This window comes from Manis javanica, chromosome 11 (assembly GCF_040802235.1).
Source record: "Manis javanica isolate MJ-LG chromosome 11, MJ_LKY, whole genome shotgun sequence".
Taxonomy (NCBI): domain Eukaryota; kingdom Metazoa; phylum Chordata; class Mammalia; order Pholidota; family Manidae; genus Manis; species Manis javanica.
Genome location: NC_133166.1, coordinates 55121403 through 55139616, shown reverse-complemented (window position 1 = coordinate 55139616; position 18214 = coordinate 55121403). Strand labels below are relative to the sequence as shown.

The 18214-nt window shown below is 44.1% G+C and overlaps 1 protein-coding gene across 4 annotated transcripts in view; it reads left to right on the top strand.

Annotated features, from left to right (window-relative positions):
- PAMR1 (peptidase domain containing associated with muscle regeneration 1) overlaps positions 1 to 18214 on the top strand; it is a 152504-nt gene that overhangs the window by 118367 nt on the left and 15923 nt on the right. For all 4 annotated transcript variants that reach the window (XM_037019950.2, XM_073216401.1, XM_073216400.1 and 1 more), the window contains 3 exons: positions 1146 to 1260; positions 4768 to 4985; positions 8260 to 8367. In XM_037019950.2, coding sequence (XP_036875845.2) covers positions 1146 to 1260; positions 4768 to 4985; positions 8260 to 8367 — 441 coding nt within the window. The remainder of the gene's footprint in view (positions 1 to 1145; positions 1261 to 4767; positions 4986 to 8259; positions 8368 to 18214) is intronic.

The window sequence follows — 18214 nt, the reverse complement described above, 5'->3', positions numbered from 1 at the left end:
ACTCTCTCTTGTCACAGCTACTCACCTCTGCTGCTGCAGTTCAAAAGAAACCATAGACAATGCATTAAAAAATGACTGTGGCTTTGTTCCAAAATTTATTTACAAAAATAGGCAGTGAGCCAGATTTGTCCCATGGATCAGAGTTTCCCAGCTCTGAAAATATTGTTTAGTTACATGACCCAGATGGTTTTTTTCCCTATAAAACCAATTCAAGATATCTTCCCCAAACTCTTTTGTAAAACTAGGATGCATCTTCTGTACCTGTGCTTATCTCAATACTAGAAAACATGACTTAATTTAATGATGACTGAATCCAGCAGTTTTCAGGTCTTAGGGATTCCTTGGAGGTAAGTCAGCAGACTAAGGTGATAAGGGTGGAGGGCTTTGGGTCTCTGCCTCTGCTTCAACCATGAGCCCTCTTGGATCCATGCATTTTTTAATTGGTGGTCTTCCTAAGAGTTTGTTTGAAAAAAAGGTGTCGGGAGCTAGAAAAAAATTAAAAACCACTCCTCCAGTCCAGCTTGTTGGAGATCATGTCCCCCTCCAGTGTCAGGTGTCATAGAGGCATTTATTACATTATTGCTCATAGAACAAATTAACACATATATTTTCTAACTGGATGGAGTGAGGTGAGGAAAGATTTGCTTGGGGGTTATATTTTTGGGCTAGAGAAAATGCAGGGAACACAGACCAAAGAGTCTAAGCAGATGTGGACTCCAGACAGAGGCCACAAGGTCCCATGTACAGCTGTGGGGAGGGTCTATTTTCTGAGCCTTTTAAAGTGGAGGCAGCAGGCTATGATACGGCAGTCTTGGAGAGTGGCTCGGATCTCACATCCAGACACAGTTAGGTTTAAATCTCTGTTCTTTCATTTGGTAGCTAGATACATTATTTATTTAACTCTTTGGTTATCCATTTTACCAGCTGGAAAACTGGAATGATACGACTTCCTTTCTCAGGCTGTTAGGTAGATTAAATGAATAGCCTATGCAAACTGTCTTGCCCATTGCCAAGAGCTTGAGAAAGAGTAATTTCCTTCTCCATTCTGTTCGCAAGGTCATGGGATAAGCTCAGAGGATCTTTGAGACCTTCTGTCTTCTCCTTACTGTTGACTCCAATTTCCGTGCCCCATCTTCTCTTCTCAGGATGTGGCCAGGTTCTGCGAGCCCCAAAGGGTCAGATTTTGTTGGAGAGCTACCCCCTAAATGCTCACTGTGAGTGGACCATTCACGCCACACCTGGGTTTATCATCCAGCTAAGGTAAGGGGCTGGGGTCAGAATTAGGGAGTCTCAGGTTCTAAGGAAACATAGTAACAGGCCTGAGGGCCCTGGATCATAGTGACCAAGGGCTAATCATCAGCACTTTATTTCTAAAAGCAGAAAATGTATATTGGGTCCTTTTTCTTTACCTCTCAGTGATTCCACTGGAGACTCTGGTCAAAACTGATGCCAATTAAATGCTTGTCATTCATCGCCCTAGAACAGTGGGGCTCAGATGGTTTTGACCCAGCGATAACACAAACAAAACAAAATACTGAGGGAGCCTATGCATCCACAAATCTTGAACAAGCCTTCCTCCTTACCCAATACTGGTCTGGGTTCTAGGGGAGGGAAGACAAGAATACGAGGCACAGTTCTAATCTTCCAGGAATTTCTACTCCATGTGGAGGTTAATGCTTGTCAGCAGTTTTCAGAATGTTCTCAGAAAACAACAGCCACCCCCACAACAAATAAACCAATTCTCTCACACGTGTGGAATATCAGCTGTTTTTTCTTATGGAGCTTTGGGGTCCTCACAGATGTTTACTTTATGTCGTAGCTCCCAGCCTCCTATGTATCCCCTGCCTCCTAGCAAACACCTCTCATTTTCCTCTCCGGGGGGAAGAGTGGCCCTCTCAGCCTTAGGGTTTCTAGGGACTTCGTCCACTTGGCTCATCCCTCTTCTAACCAGTGGAGAGGTTGGTGGTGATGGGAATCTCTGATCTAGGGCACAGGCTTTCAACAAGTATTTTCTAGGCGGGTCAGTGCACACGGAGGTTGCCGCCTGCCGGCTGGGTCCTTGAATGGCTCCCTGTTCTCCAGGAGGGGCAGTGATACACCCTGCCTTAGAAGGATCCAGTAGAACATGTCCCCTTCCCAATCATCCTCATCGAAGCTGGCCCTGGGGTGGGAGTGAGGCCCATTATTTGAACTTTCCTAGAGAAAGATTGGCTCAACGCGCGAGTGGGTGGCCACATTATTCTGCTAACTGGGCTCCGGGCTGGGTCTGCCAGGGATGATAAGGGCATGTTAGTATTTCAGCAAGTCAGGGACCAGGCCACATGGTCCCTTCAGGGGCCTCTGAAGAGTTTCTCTGGGATCCAGGATACAGAAGAAATTTCCCCAAAACAAAAATCCAAGACAGTGGAGGGATTGAGAAGCGTATTGCCTGCCTAGGAAAGGGCCCTAGGGAGCCTTGAAAATATATAGATTTCTTTCCCTCTAGTCAAACTGGAACTGCTGGCCATGATGATAATAATGGAAATGCTCTAAAACATATGTACAGTGTTCAGCCCCCAAGCTAGCAGTCATCCTGATGCCCCTTTCTATCATCAACCATGACCAGGCCACCACAAAATTTATCTTCTTACCAGTAAAATAATCTAAAGTGCATCCACACCTATCTCTACTGCCACCATTCTGTGCCAGACTGCCACCATCTCTCACCTGGATTCCCTGGTGGCCTCCCACTCTTGCCAGCTCTGTTATTTCTTCTCCTCGGTCACTAGAGTGATCCTTTAAAATCCTAAATCAACTCATTATTCTGTTGTTGAAACTTTCCTGTGGCTTCCTGTCAGACTTGGAGTAAAACCTGAACCTCCATCATGCAGGATCTGGCTTCTGCTCCCTTCACTGTCCTCAGTTGACACCACCTCCCACTTTCCTCGCCACCTTGCAGCATCCCTGGCCTTCTTTCAGTTCCTCAAAGACCAGTCTCATTAGTTCCTCAGGGCCTTTACACTTGCAGATTCCCCTGCCATGGAAGGACTATAAAAGGCTTTCCCTCCCTAGTCCCTCTTTATGCTCTTACCTGGTTTCTCTTCTTCATAGTACTTCATACTCTCCAAAATCATCTTGTTTTCTGGTTTCTTTGCTTGTTGGTTGTACCCCAAATGAGAACTCATTTCCATTAGGGCAGGTACTATGTCTACCTGGGGTGCCACTCTGCTTTCAGCACCTAGAACAGCGTCTGACTTGGAGGAGACCTGCTACAAATAGGTGAACAAATGAATGGATGTTCAGTACAAGCTGCAATGTCGTATTATATGTCCGTTTAAGAAAAAGTTGTGGTCTCTTTTTTAGGTGGGGGGCTTGCCCTGCCTTCTCCCCTTTGCAAAGATACCACAGCCCAGAGAAGGAACTGATTTCTCAAGGCCCACAGTGAGTTAATGGTGGTGACTGGATGAGAAACAGATGTAAAGCATGTTTCACAAAGTATGATAAATAGGACTTACACTCCCTTACAAAAGGTTTTGTGATAAAAAAAATGTTGGTAAAATAAACATTGGTTATGCTCAGGTATTGGGTTTCTCTTTAAGTAAGACATTTTAGAGCATTTAAATTTTATTTATTGTCATTGTGTTCCTGTGATCTCCAACAGTTGAGATTTCAGAATCTGAAGGTGGTAGAAACAACCCTAGTCCCAACTTTTCAGGTGGCAGTTCTGTGTTTTTCTGTCTATTCTGACTTCTCCTCCAACATGCGAGGGAGAAGATACAGGTGTCCATTTTGTAAACTTGGTACTCAGGCAATCCCTAGGGAATCTTTTGGAATGTCTCTTCCTCTCTTGGCCTGGGACATGGCTGCCTCTTTTCTTGTCTCTTGGAATTGGGAGCTCAGGGTGATCTTTTGCTTTTTTGATCTGATGTCTCCCAATATTTCCAAACCCAAGACTTCTCTAGGTAATCACAGATTTATCAGATCTCTCCCAATGTTGAAATTCTGCAATGGCACTACTTTTTGTACTCTTTGGGGAAATAATTTTTGTTACCCAGAAGATAGTTGCCTTCTGATCCTTCCTTCAAACAAAAGAGTGTGCAGAGATTTTTTCCTTTACTTTTTATAAGACAACATGTACTTTTTCCATTTCCATTTGTAAAATTAAGATATAGTATCCATTCAGTTATCTATTCAACAAACTTTTATTTCCTATTTCTATATACCAGACATAGAGTTAGGCATTACACAAACAATGGTGTGATAAGTTATATGTTCTAATAATGTTCTACCCTACCCTCAAAAATTTGCAGATGGGTGGAGGAGATGGGCATGCATATCCATGCACACACACAGACACACAAAGTCAAGATAAATAGGAGAAATTAAAATTTGTATGCACCTTCTGAAGAAAACAGCGATCTCCTTTAGGAAGAACTGTCAGGGAAGACTCTTTGAGGATTGGAAGGAACCACCCACGCAGACTGGGAAGAAAAATGTCCCTGGAAAGAGGGGCCAGCATGTGCAGACTGTCTGACTGGCATACGGCACCCCCTCCACCCGGGCTTGTGTACACAGATACACACAATACGCATATACACACCCCTCCAGTAAAAGAAATTCATCTGACCCCAGATTCTCCAGGACCATTTTCCTATGGGATCAGGCTAAGGGGACCACCAAGAGACCACTCTTCTGAAACCGGTCTGTCCTGTGGCACCGAACTTGCCCAGGGGTCTCAGGACTGTCCAGGGCCCACCTGTGTCCTGCTCTCGCTCTTCCCGCCCACAGGTTTGTCATGCTGAGCCTGGAGTTTGACTACATGTGCCAGTATGACTATGTTGAGGTCCGTGATGGGGACAGCAGTGGTGGCCAGATCATCAAGCGTTTCTGTGGCAATGAGCGGCCGGGTCCCATCCGGAGCACGGACTCCTCACTCCACATCCTCTTCCAGTCAGATGGCTCCAAGAATTTTGATGGCTTTCATGCCATTTTTGAGGAGATCACAGGTAAAGGCCATGGAGACAGATGTGGAATTTTATGGCTATGCTCTGGCAAACCTCCTTTCCTTGGACCTTCCCATCTCCCTGCTTAGCCTTATTAAAACCCAGCATACTGGGTTCTCAGCAACCTACACATTGAGAAGGAAAAATGAAGTGGCAAGATATATTTCAGAAACACTCACCAGAACCAGAACTAGGAATTATTATCTCCCTTCTGCATGTGTGGGAGCACAGAGAAGCTAGTAATTTGTCCAAGATCACACAGCTATGGAGGAGGAACCAGAGATTTGTACACAAGCAGTTTGGCTCTAGAGCTCACACTCAGGAGCCTCTGGTGGTTAAGAGCATTAGCTTTGATCTCTGGCTGATTAAGATGTGACTGAAGGCAAATTATTCTACTCCTGTGAGTTAAGGACTAAACATCCTGCTGCATTAAGGAGGTTCTGGGAGACAGAGTAGATGAAGAGCTTAGCACATCTGGTACATAGGAAGTACTTAACAGCTGCTCAACCCCAGGTGCTCTGAGCCTCCGTTTGTCATCTGCAAAGTAGGTTGTAAAAGTCTTAAACTATAGTGGTACATGCCACTTACTTTATGAATAGCTCTAAGCTTGACTTTAACTCTTGCCCTGTTCATATTAGGAAGTAGGATTTGACCAAAAGGAGCAAAATGCTCAATCCTAAGAAGTCACCCCAGCTCTCATCTGAGATTGGATTGGACATCCCTTTGCAGCTGGGCAGGCCTGGGAGTGCTCAATGCTTTACAGCCCTGCTGTGCTAAGCCTGTGGCTGAATCTGCACCCCTTGTTAGAACACTGAAAGCCAAGGCTGAGCAGGGTCTTGGGATACACCTGCAGGGATCTGTGGCAGTCAGCAAGAGCTGGGTGTCAGGGAAGCCTGTTGTGAGCAGTGGCTAGCCAGCTCGTGACCCTGTCACTGAGGGGAGGATCTCTTCCTCCTCTGAAATGGAGTCCTCCAACCCTCCTGGAGAACTCTGGGAAAGCTGGGCTGTGTTGTCAGATAGACAGCAGCCCCTTTTCCTGTTCCTCAGATACCACCATTCATCCTCTGCCGCAGAAGTTATCCCCTTGGGTTAACGCCACCTGCTTCCACTTGCACATCACATCCCATCCTTCGGGGGCTGCACTGAGATCTTCTATGCTAACACCTTTTCTCTTGTTACAATGGGCTGTGACTTTGCCCTGTTTTGAATGTACTGTAGCATTTTCTCCTCTTTTCTGATGAACTGAATTATACATCAGATTACAGTCATTGTATATTTTTCCCCAAAAAGCTCTGATCTGGTAAGTAGGATCTCCTGTTCATCTTTCAATCTTTTTTTTCACTTATTAAAAGTTATTTTAAAATTCGCCATCCCCCACCCACTGCCCCAAGTTGGGAAAAGCCAAACAATCTGGCCTGGGTTTAATTACAAATTCATACACATTTTTTTGTCATTATTTAAAGTAAATCACATTGTGGCAATAAGGGATTATCCTTGGAAAAAGTGAAACCCGTATTAACAAAATATGTCGTGGAAGAACCCCACTTAGTGATTTCACTGGCTACCTAGAAAAGGTCAGCATTCTGTGCTAGCTCTCAGGAACTCATCCATGCAGTGGAAAGATGCCTTGCCCTCACTCAGCGAAGCCCAGTCAGCTCCAACGAGGCCTGGTACCCAACGAAAGCAAGAAGAGAGGGTGAACCTTTTTCAGGACAAGGGTAGAAAAGGTAGATCAAGGAAATCCCACATCCTCCCTTATAAGCCCATGGGGAGAAGGAGGCAGCAAGTTGGGGGGAAGGCTTAAGGATGCAGCATCCTTTAACCTGAAAAAAAGAGTTAAAAAAATATCCTGCAAGATCCCTGAATGAGGAGGAGGAAAAAAGGAAAAGAACTTAGTATTTTGAGTAAGTTTAAACATGGTCTTAGCTTCATCCATCTCATCACAAATGCAGACAACACCCTTTCAGCATTGTGCCCAATTTTTGAAACCCTGAGTACTTTTTGCTTAGCAGCTTGAAAGTAATGGTTAAAAAAGTACACATGCATATATATAAAGCATATATGTACATATATGTATATGTACATGCTTGCATGCACATGTATAAATATATATTGCAATAAAATAGCTTTGGAAAGCATGGGGCACCAAGGGCTTTGGGGCCGACTTCTTCCCCTTCAGAGCTCCACAAGACAATACATACCCACAAACTTCTCTCCAGGTAGGAATACTCCCCTTAAGATCACCTGATACTAGGGAGACGGGGACAGGTCCACAAAACAGGCAAAGGTCTCTAGAAATTGTATCACCAGTAGCATTTTTCACATGTAAAAGAAATACTAGATTCATGAGTTATTTGAGAGCTCCCTGCCCTTCTTGGCTTCCTTCTCCACTACCCAGAGAAATTGCATGCCTGAAGGCTGCCTCTGGAGAAACCTTACACAGAGAAGCACTCAGTACAGGCTTTAGAGCTACCCAAGGGATACGTTTCCACACTGGGGTAAAGACTGGTGGATAATAAGCAGATCTGTTGTCTCCCAAAATGTTCTCTGTAGAAAAGTGGTCCTCAAGATGATCTGTAAAATGTAGATCAGATAAGCTTGGGGAAGGCTGAGTGTTATGTGTATTCTTGGAAATTTGCTGTGTACATTAGAGCATGGAACATTCTGACAAGTTCCATAGTAAAGAAATATGGCTAATTATCATTAAATATCAGTAGTGTTTCCCTACCGTATTTCAGCCCAGAACCCTTTCTTATTTAAACACATCAACATCTCAAGGGAATAATATTTATAGAATGTGTGTTAGGAAATTCTTGAGTACTTTTGATAGTGTTGTGAAGGTCATCTTCCAGTCCTTACCCCCCATACCCAGGGTGCTGAGTTTTCTTGAAAAAAAGATGACTTAAAACTACCCAAGTTTGCTTCTGCCCTTGGAGTCCCTATGGGGGCAATGAGAGCCTGCTTCCGCTTCTGCCTTCATCAAGTGGTGCATGTGTTTGTGTGAGCCTTGGGCTCTCAGGCTGTGGGTGTCTGGGGCACACTTGTGGGGCCTTCAAAAACATCACATAATGTCAGCAACATCTGGCAGTTAGTGAGTATTGGTTTAGGCATTCACAAATAATGGCAACATGAATTCCATAAAAGGAGTGAAATAATTGCAAGAAGACTTTAACAGATAAGAGAAAGACTCTTTAACAGACAAGGCCAAGACTCCAGGCTTGGAGAAATCAACCCACTGCATGTTCACACTGAGGAAAACCACCTTTTTGTCTTGCAGCGTGTTCCTCGTCTCCTTGTCTCCACGATGGCACTTGCGTCCTTGACCAAACCGGGTCCTACAGGTGTGCCTGCCTGGCAGGCTACACTGGGCAGCGCTGTGACAATGGTGAGTGTGCCTCTGGAGGAGGAGCTAAGGAGGAGTGGGGTGCTGGCATGCAGAGAGCTTGGGGTCTTGCTGGGCATGCTGTTTCTGGCTTTTTATGACGGTCTGTCCAAGGTGGTACATAATGAGGACATTTTCATTGCATGGTTCTCAGGAGGACTGCCTCTGTGTCAGGATGTTTTGAACCACCGAGGTTGCCCACTGACATTTCCAACCTTCCTGCTATATATACCTTTCAAAAAGGTGCACCTTGAATGATATTCAAAGACACTGAGAAAGGGTCAACAGCAAAAGCCACTAGCACAAAGTCTCTTGTGGCTCTGCATTTGAACACCCTGTGCATCCCGCAATGTGAATGTTGAAACCCCAGGCACTGTTCATAGACTCCAGGGTTTTGTTACATAGACTGAAGCCCCGCATTAAGGATGGTTAATATGTAGGGTGGCCATGAGCCCCAGTTCCCAGGGACAGTCCCAGCTTACTCAATTTATCTGGTCATAATTATCAACAGCACTGTCTTTTGTGCTCAAACATATCCCAAATTGAATGATAAATTACATGATCATCCTGTAAATATGGGACAAGATTAGGTGAGTCACAGACAAACCAACCAACCTTTAAGGAGGGGGTGCCGTGTACTGGGTTCTGTGGCAGTACAGAAAAGACATACCTCCACATTTCTCTAATTGTTCATGAGTAGGCCAGGAATGAGATGGGGTCGTAGGTGGTAGTGCAGAAGAATCATAGAGGAAAAAATGCCCCAGCCATCATTCTCTAAGACAGCTCTTGGGCTGCCACCACTCAATTCTGGCCACCTCCTCCCCTGAGCCACACCCTGTCCCAGTGAATCACAAGGTCCTCCAGTTCTTGCAGATGGAAGTCAAAAGCAGGACCATAGTAGCCCTCAGTAACCTGGGGTCAACAACACAGCAGAAATAAGAGGAAACCAACTCAAAGAGATGACTTACTCCCAAGCAGGCAGAAGTTTCTGATTTCTGTACTTGAAAGGCAGGATGTGACTCTTCTCTGTGATGAGATTCAGAGTGCTGTCAGAGGAGGGAATTAGGACCTGCTGAGTTCAGACATGTATCTGACAGGGGAAATCTTTGCCCTTGGAAAGAGTGCATGCTGACCACTGCGTGTAGTGGCACCAAGACTGTCTGGCCCAGCCATGTGGTGCCCAGTACTGTGCCACTGGCAAAGAGGAACTATACACCATCACCAGAAACCATTTATCAAGTCCCTCTAGTAACCAAGACCTTGCATAGACATGTATCCTAAAGAAAGTGTGAGACCTAAAGCAGATGCCACAGACTGTAACTATCAGCGTGGCCTTAGATGTGCAGAACAATAAGGATCAAAAATTGGGGGGGCAATCAAAGGAGGACAGATAATGGCCTAGGGAGGTTTTGCACAAGCAGATACTGAGATGGAAGGTATATAGGTGATGTATTAAGGATATGCTCCCAGAAGAAGCTGGGAAGGGAGTGGGGAAGCTGGGCTGGGAAGGGAAGGAAGCCAGATATTCAGACAAAATCCCAACCTCAGTGGTAACTGGCAGTGTAATCTGGAATGTAAATTACGTCTCAGAGCATATCCTGGTTTAAGCAAGCCAGCCGGGCTTTCATATCCCCACTGCTCTCAGGCATTGGCTAAGGGCTGCCCTGGGCGAGCAGGAGAACGTGCCTGACTTCCTGTGCATGTGGGTCAGGTTGTTCCAGTAGCCTGTGAGCAGTCAAAGACATCACTGGCACAGACCTTTGGAGTACAACAATATGGAGGAGGGGGAGAGAGGGGCCCAAAAGAAGTAGTGAAAAGACCTTGAGGATGGAGCTCTACCCACATCTGGTGCAGTCACTTCTAGCTGGCATGTACAGGTACTTTGGGGTCACCCTAGAAGGGGCCTGGTCTGCTAGTACTCTAGGAAGTTCATATATTTTTCAGTTAATTTCACTGATTTTTCTTGCAATCAATACAAACGGAAGCTGTGACCACAGTAGTGTGTCCTTGAGTGTGCCATTGTATTCCATAAAAGCATCCCTTGCTTTGTCTATGCAGAGCTGACCTGGCTGTGATTATGCTGCACACTTAGTTCTGTGTCATGATCCCTGCCTTGTTTGAGCCTCTTGTGTTGTGTGCAAGCAGAGAAGAGAATTGTTGCTTTCTCTCTGTTTTAAGAATTTGTGTATAGAGTGGTCCTAGAGTCTTGACAATGGTAAATCCTAAACTTTACCCTTTAGATTAAGAGGAGGAAACTAAAAAAGGGAGGACTTGATATCTTGATGAACTGACTGCACAATATCAGGGTTTTGATAAACAGAGGTAATATTGGAAAGAAGGAAAATATTGCCAAATAAGCCAAAATGCCTTTAAGAAGCTGGGTCCAATCAGGGAGAGAAAAGAAATTGGTCCAAAGGATGTGACTAATATATTAAAGAGTAGCTTATGAGCAAAATATTGACTTCTCACCCTGTTATTCTATCCAGAATAAAATAGAGCAAAACAAATAAGCACAATGAAAAAGAATGTAAAATATGTCATTATGAACTGATTTATAACTTGAGTCACAGACTCTCTCAAATCACTTTTGGTCTCAAAACACCAACAGAGATAGACAAGAGAATTCTTTCTAGCCACTTTTCCCAATGTCATTCAAAAATCACTACTCCCTTAGTGCCCAATAGTTATAACCGGGTGAAGACATTGGTAGGGGATATCTGATATGTCCTTTGCTGGCATCAATGGGAGGGGCCAAATGTTTTATTATCTTCTATAAGATTTAGGTTTGTTTTTCCTTCTAGGAAATTCAGCATGAGTTCCAGCTAATTCAATGAGGAAAGCATCATAAAAATTGGCTGTGGCAGTTTATCTTGTAATTTCTGAACAAACCCTAACCATTTTCCAGAGAAGTCTGTCAGCTAGGGGAAAAAAAAAAGATTTACTTTATTGTTTTCCTCATGAGTATATGCATGAACTGGAAAAATTTTCCTGGAGGAAATTTCTTTAAAATTAACAAGAAACCCAAGCATTCTGGGTGTCTCCAGACATTGAAATGCCCAAACTGGATTAGGCACTTGTTCTACAAAATAGCTTTAAAAGCACCAAAGCAAATATTAATGAGAATTCCATCTTTTATTTATGTGGTACCAAATCTAATGATGGGAAACCATTTCATATATAGTTTATTGATCTACCCTCCTGAAGTCTTCATTCTCCTTTCAGTATACAAAGGATTTGAGGCAGAGTGTATTAAGACACTAGTATCCATCGAGTTCAAAACTAGAGGCTTTGAATTCCACATTGCCCACGTGGTCCACAATCTCTCAGATGTGGCTCTTGCCACATGGCTTGGTGAGACTCCAGATGACTGGTTGATAAGCTCTGGTTAAACCATCACACCTCATGAAGTCCTCTCAAAGGACTGTCCTTCCCAGGTCAGGCCCACCTGTCTCCCATTTCCAAAGAGAATCCTGATCAGCTGTCTCTTGGCATAAGCTATTCTTTTTATTTTCTTTCCATATATGTTTGTCTTTATATATATGTGCTTAAGTGTAAGAGGGATAGAAATAGATTCTCTATTTACTTACAGAAGAAATATATACTTGCAAAAATAATTAAAGAGTTCAGAGGTGTTTCAAATAAAAAGAGAACACTGTTTCCCTGGCCAGTCCTGGTTCCCAGTGGAATCACTGTTAACTTGGTGAGTGACCTTCCAAACTTTGTTCTATGATGTGCAAACCTACATTGTCTACATGTCATTATTTAAAAGCAGTGGTTCTCAACTGGGGGCAGTTTTGCCCCTGACCCCATGCACGGGAGACTTTTGGCAATGTCTGGAAACACAGCTGGTTCTCCTGATTGCAGGGGGAGGGTGCTACTGGCATCTAGGGGTAGAGGCCAGGGGTTCTGCTCAACATCCTGCAGGGCACAGGGCAGCCCCCACCATAAAGAGTTACCTGCCCCAAATATCAGTCATGCCATGACTGAGAAAATTCATTTTAAACACAAGTGGATTAAAGTACACATACAGTTTTTCAAGTTGCTGTTTTCACTGCCCATATCATGGCTATTCTTTCTAGGTGATCCATGTTAGTCTACCTCATTTGAAAAAATGATTGCTGACTAATCTGCTACTCTAAGATGAACTTTTTGTCATATTTCATTATTATGAAGAGAGCTGCAATGAATATCCTAACATCTGTTTCGTGGTTCACACACACACAGAACTATTTTTGTAGGATAAATTCCTAGATGTTGAATTGATCAATGCATACAGATATTTAAATGTTTGAGAGCCATTGCCAAAATGGTCACTAAAAGGTTTTAGCAATTTGCAAGAAGCCATTATAAACACCAGCCCTCAAAATAAGAATTATAACCTGCATTTCAGGATCTCGGGTCTATTCTTGTCAAGCTGGAAATGGATTTATTTTCCAAGGCAAATGAATGGGTCTGAGGGGCAATTTCAGGTTGGGACTTCCTGGGGTGACCCTTGAAGACTAAGAAACTGTCAGTGCAGGTGTGGCTGATCATCAGGAGGGTTTGAGAGCCTCCAGCAGTGTCTTTAAGGGCTGCTGCCCCCTGGTCTCTCTTAAGTTGTTTCCCAAGGAGGAACAACTTCCCCCAGTTCCCAGGGGACCTCCTCTGAGAGCCCAGGAATGGGAGTGGCCCCCGCCTCAGCTCTGGGGCCAAGCTAGCTCCTGCCAGCACCCTCCGTGACCCCCAGCCTCCCTGGGCCACCATGTAAGAAACTGGGGCCCCCTTTTCCCTCTGAAGTTTCCTGTTTCTTTGTATGGCGCCCAAGGACAAAATAAGTTCATGAGTAAATGGTTGGAATCTTGTTTTGAAAAAGTGGAGAGTGAGGGATTCATTGCCCCGCTCCAATTTCCATGTTGCCTTTGTTCCTCTGGCCCAATTGACGATGCTGAGGTATACCCCCTGCATCCTAATGAAGGCTGATGAAACAGGCTAAATCTGGGGGCACAATGCTCACACTGCAGGCTCCAACGCGCCTTTGAACAAAACAAGTCGGCTTCCACCAATTAAAGAAAAACTGTTAATCTGGGTTCATTTGGGCTTTAGAGCATCACAAGGTTTCCCACTAGCCTGTCCCAAGGACTGGGAGAAACTCGGTCCGAGATGAGAGGCACACTCTATACTTTAACTTCAAAGGGACAAACCGCATTCTCCTCAGAATAAGTGATTAGGAACTTAGGGTTTTTGGGGAAACATGAAGACTGATGCAGTGAGAATGTGCTGAGACCCCCAGTAGGCCACACTCACTCTTCTCTCGTCACAGATAAATAATGTGCTAGGGCTTGGTCGGATTAATGCCGATTGTTCTAGGTCTCTCGGGTGAGGCATTGTAAAAATAGAATTGTTTACTGGCTTTTTCACAGCTCTAAAGGCCTATCTTATCCTTAACTATGGAAGACAGATGCACCTTTGTCCATAGTGAGGGGGTGCACCCTGGGGTGAATAGTTTGGCCTTTGTGGTCAGAAAGACCTTGGTTTGGCTCTGAGCCTGCAATTTACTGGCCAGGTGGTCTTCAACAAGTCATTAAAACTCTTATGAGCAAACACCAAATACTTCTCCGAGTGTTTGTGGGGATGCAATGAAACAATCCACACAAGACACTGAGTTGAGTAATGGGAGACACTATTCTTCTTACTACTTATGGCCTCTTGTTAACAGCTTTGGTATCGGGATTGTCCAGATAAGGCCTTAGGGCAATAGTCCAGTTTCTGCAAACTACATGCTTATGACAAGCCTTTCTCAGGGCTCCAGAGTTTAAGAAATTTCTTCGACAACTTTCTCAGTTTCCTCTGTGAACTGCTCTTCCCAAATCGAGGCCAGACACTAAGTATTGCCTCCACTACTCTTGCATACAAGCAAGAAAGACCTGGGTTTAAAAGGCAAGACACTGCCTTTATTGCATCCTGGATCCCAGGAGAAGAGCCCACCTTGGGCCTGAGGGATGGGGATCCTGTGTAGCCTGAACAGTCCAGTTACGGCGCTGTTAGGAATGACAAATGGGGTCACGTTGGGAGGACCTGGATTTGGATACTCTGGCCCAGGTTGCCCAAGCATCACATTTTCTGGTCAGCCCCCCTTTTTCTCATGGGTTTTTTAAACATTACTCATTTAACATGTGGTGGGCCCTGGTGGTCATGTAGGAGCCTGGAGCTCCACAGCGTCACTTATACATTTTATTAGAGAGACAGGGCAAAAGAGACTGTGCAGTCTGGCTTGAGAGTCAGTAAGGGGCAAGGGATAATTCCATGGAAGAGAGTCCTGGAGAATCCATAGTTGTCACACACAAGTACTTGACAACCCAGAGCCTTCAGAGATTGGGGACCCCTAGGAAGAGTGTCAGCTAGCGGACTGCTAGCTTCTTACACACCTCTGGACGCCTGGCCCACCTTCTTCTCTCCCTCCCTAACATGGACATGAACCCCTGACATCCTTCTTGGTAGGTTTAGAGGGATGTCATCCATTTGGATTAAGTTCTGAAAAGTAAAAGCTGTCACTGAACACAGTAGAAGCTGCCCCTGAGTAGTTATCAAGGTATTCATTTGTTTTCATAATTCAAAGGAAAAGTGTCCTTTTCATTTGAACCATTCCTTGTTGGGTGAACCTGAATCTGCATAGATCAGGTGACATTTTACCACTCACTTTGATGGGCTCCATGGGCCTGCAGCCTCTTATCCATAGCACTGCTGTGTCTCATTCAGGGTAAGGTACTTGGCAGTGGGCATATAAGGGGTGTATTTTACTAGTCAGCAATTAATTTCATTATGGATAGCAGTCTAGCCAGCTAACAAGAGGACAGGTGAGGCCACGTTATCAACTCTGCAGTCTGCAAGAGGTTGGGAGGGAGCATCCGCCAGCATGGAAAGGGCCAAACCCACCATCGATTCACCAGGAATTTGCCACCACTTGCCTGCTCCCTGGCAGGCCCCTCTTGGCTTTTGTTCTGGCAGATGAGGTCACTGAGGCAGCACTTCATGCAGGAGGCAGGTTTTACTTTTGTTCTGGGGTAAGCAGCGATCCAAGAGAGCTGGGATGGGGTATATGCCCACCAAGGGAGGAGGGAGGAGGATGCGAACAGTAGAAGGACGTGATAGAAAAGCAGAATTAGCTTCTGAAGGACACAAACCTTCCTGACATCGTGAACCCAGAGACTGACTCCAGCCCCTTGACAAAGGCTGTAGAGCCACCACTTTTCCTTAAAGGCTCTAGCCTTGTGGAGCAGTCCCCCACCCTGCTTGAGAAGGTAAAATCTTCATCTTTGCAAAACACAAGACCTTCTTACTGGCATCTCATCATTTTAAAAACAAAAACAGTAGCTGTTATCTCTGTTCTCATCATAGGCCAGGCTGTGTGCTTCATGTGACACTGTCTCATTTAACTGCCACGGCCTCCCCACGGCATAGGTACTATCATTCCCCACCTGCCCAGATTCTTCCATCTGAACTTTGCTGGGTGTCTGTTACCAGGCACTGGGAAAAAATGGCAGGCCTATACAATCTATGTTTTCTTTCTATTTGGCAGAAACCATAAATCAATTCCAATCTCGGCCTTTACCAAGTGCAGAGAACTTCCCCTAGTAAGGCCTTTGGTATTGGTGATGGTGGTGATGAGAATTACTAAATGGGCAGAATCTCTTAGGACTCAAATGTGTTCAGCAGCCGAGGACCCTTCTGCAAGGTCATTCTTTTCATCCTAGACTAGACAGAACAGAATTTCCCAGTTTGTGTCATATTCATGGTAAGCATTTCTTATATTTTGAGAAACTGACTGTGAATACCACTGGAGGACATTGTCCCCAGTAGCTGAGCATTTAAAGTAAAACATATTCAGAGCTGTAAGATTATCTGAAGAATTTGACAAAGACAATGAATCCAAAGTCAGTAAAATCCATTCCTCCATTATCCAGCTGGTGGTGGGTAGTGGAAGAAGGTTAGTTTCAATTCCTAGCACAGTCTTGGAATCCACACATTCTCGCTCCTCACCAAAATCGAGGAAACAATTTGTGACAGAATTTCAGTTCTGGTTGGAAAGTCATTAACTTTCTCATTGGAGCTTTGTTCCTTCTGGAAACGTGACTTCACACAAAACCCAGAAATAACCATTGGATGAATGGATCACCGGTGGGTCACGGTTAGGGTACATCAAACCATTTCTGAAGGCAAGCAGGGTGTGAATAACAATAATTAAAATGAAGCAAGGTAATGTAGAAGCAGGGCAAGAACAAGCAAAGGAGGATGAAGTGATCATCCTCACATGTCTCTGATTCCTGGCAGCAAAGGCAAAATGAGAAATACTGTCCATGGTATGGCTCTACTTGTATATTAAATGAAAGGGAACACAAGTCCATTTTATTATAACTCCTACTCTTTTCCTCTCCTTATTTAATGATGGGGGCTGCAGAAATGCTTTCCACTTCAGTTTTGTAAATAACAGAAGTTTAATCTTTTTTTTTGTACTTAACATTTCTAAAAACTAGATCCTTCTACCTCCCCTGAGGGGAAAAAATGGTAGCTGGGCTTTATATGCTTCCACCATTGCTCTGTATGCTGACCCATGAGCTTCCAACTCCATGCTCCAGCAGCTCTTCCCAAGGGCTTTCTCCAGCTCTGAATCCACTCTCTGCCATTTGTGGGCAGACTGTAGGTGTTGAGGAATTGATGCTTATCTCCTCCTTCAACAAATGATTGATGGCAGCTGGTAGTAACTCAAATCCCTTGCTCCTTGGGTATGCTAACTCCAAGGTAGGGTCTACACTGGCTCCCAGGTTCCCAATGGCATTGAGCTCCAGTTGCTCCAGTGGTGACTTGCTTGACAATGTGAACTTCCCTGTCTCATTTTCCCCAAACGAATTTTGGTCCTTCCTGGGATCATATAATAAACTATTACCTCAATAAACTATTTACACTCCTATCTCTATCTCACAGCCTGCTTCTGGGGGAACTCAACCTAAGACATTTCATTGAAGTATTTTTTTAAAGGGCTAACAGTAGAGGGCTAGAGGTCAGGTCAGCTGATCACTATTTTGTTATTTCTTTAAAATGTTAGGTAAACCTTTAACCAATGTTGAATGCCATGTTCAAATTGCATTTTCTGAAGGATGCTTACAATATGATCGTCTGTATTGTTGATTTTAAAAGATCCAGTGTTAGACCAAAGAATTGATATATCTTTCATGATTGTGCCCTTGATTGACTGGTCACATTGCATTAACTGAAATATATGCCCTGGTTAAACGGTTACTCTGTGTCAACAGTTCTCTCTAACACCACAGAGGGAACATAAATGTGATAAACCTGGGAGCTTGAATTCCAACAAATCCCCTACGGTTATTCTTAGTAGAAGCACCTAAATTAGGACTTGGTTCCTTCATCCAGCTTCCCACCTGCAGATTAAGAGGTTTTCTTTCAGACAACACAGCAAGATAAGTGGTAGCAATCCAGTTCATTCCCTTGTACCCGATGAAATCTTCACTGCAATTCAGAACAATCAACTGCTAGGGTTGGCTAGTATTTGCTGAGACCTAATACCCCATTCAAATTCACTTAATGCCCCCATGATTACCTTTATTCCTTGGTTAGGGTCTTAAATTCTGATGTCATATTTGAAGCAAAGTTAAGACAGGCCCTAGTTATTTAGGATGAATTGGTGTTAATGAAAAAAAAATACACATATATGTATCTACAACAATAACATTACACATATATATACACAATAAGATACATAGATATTAATATATATATAGTTTGGTAAAAGTCTGACCTCTGAAAAAACTAATTAGAAAGAAGTCCCCAAATCATTTTTTAAATAAGTGCTTAA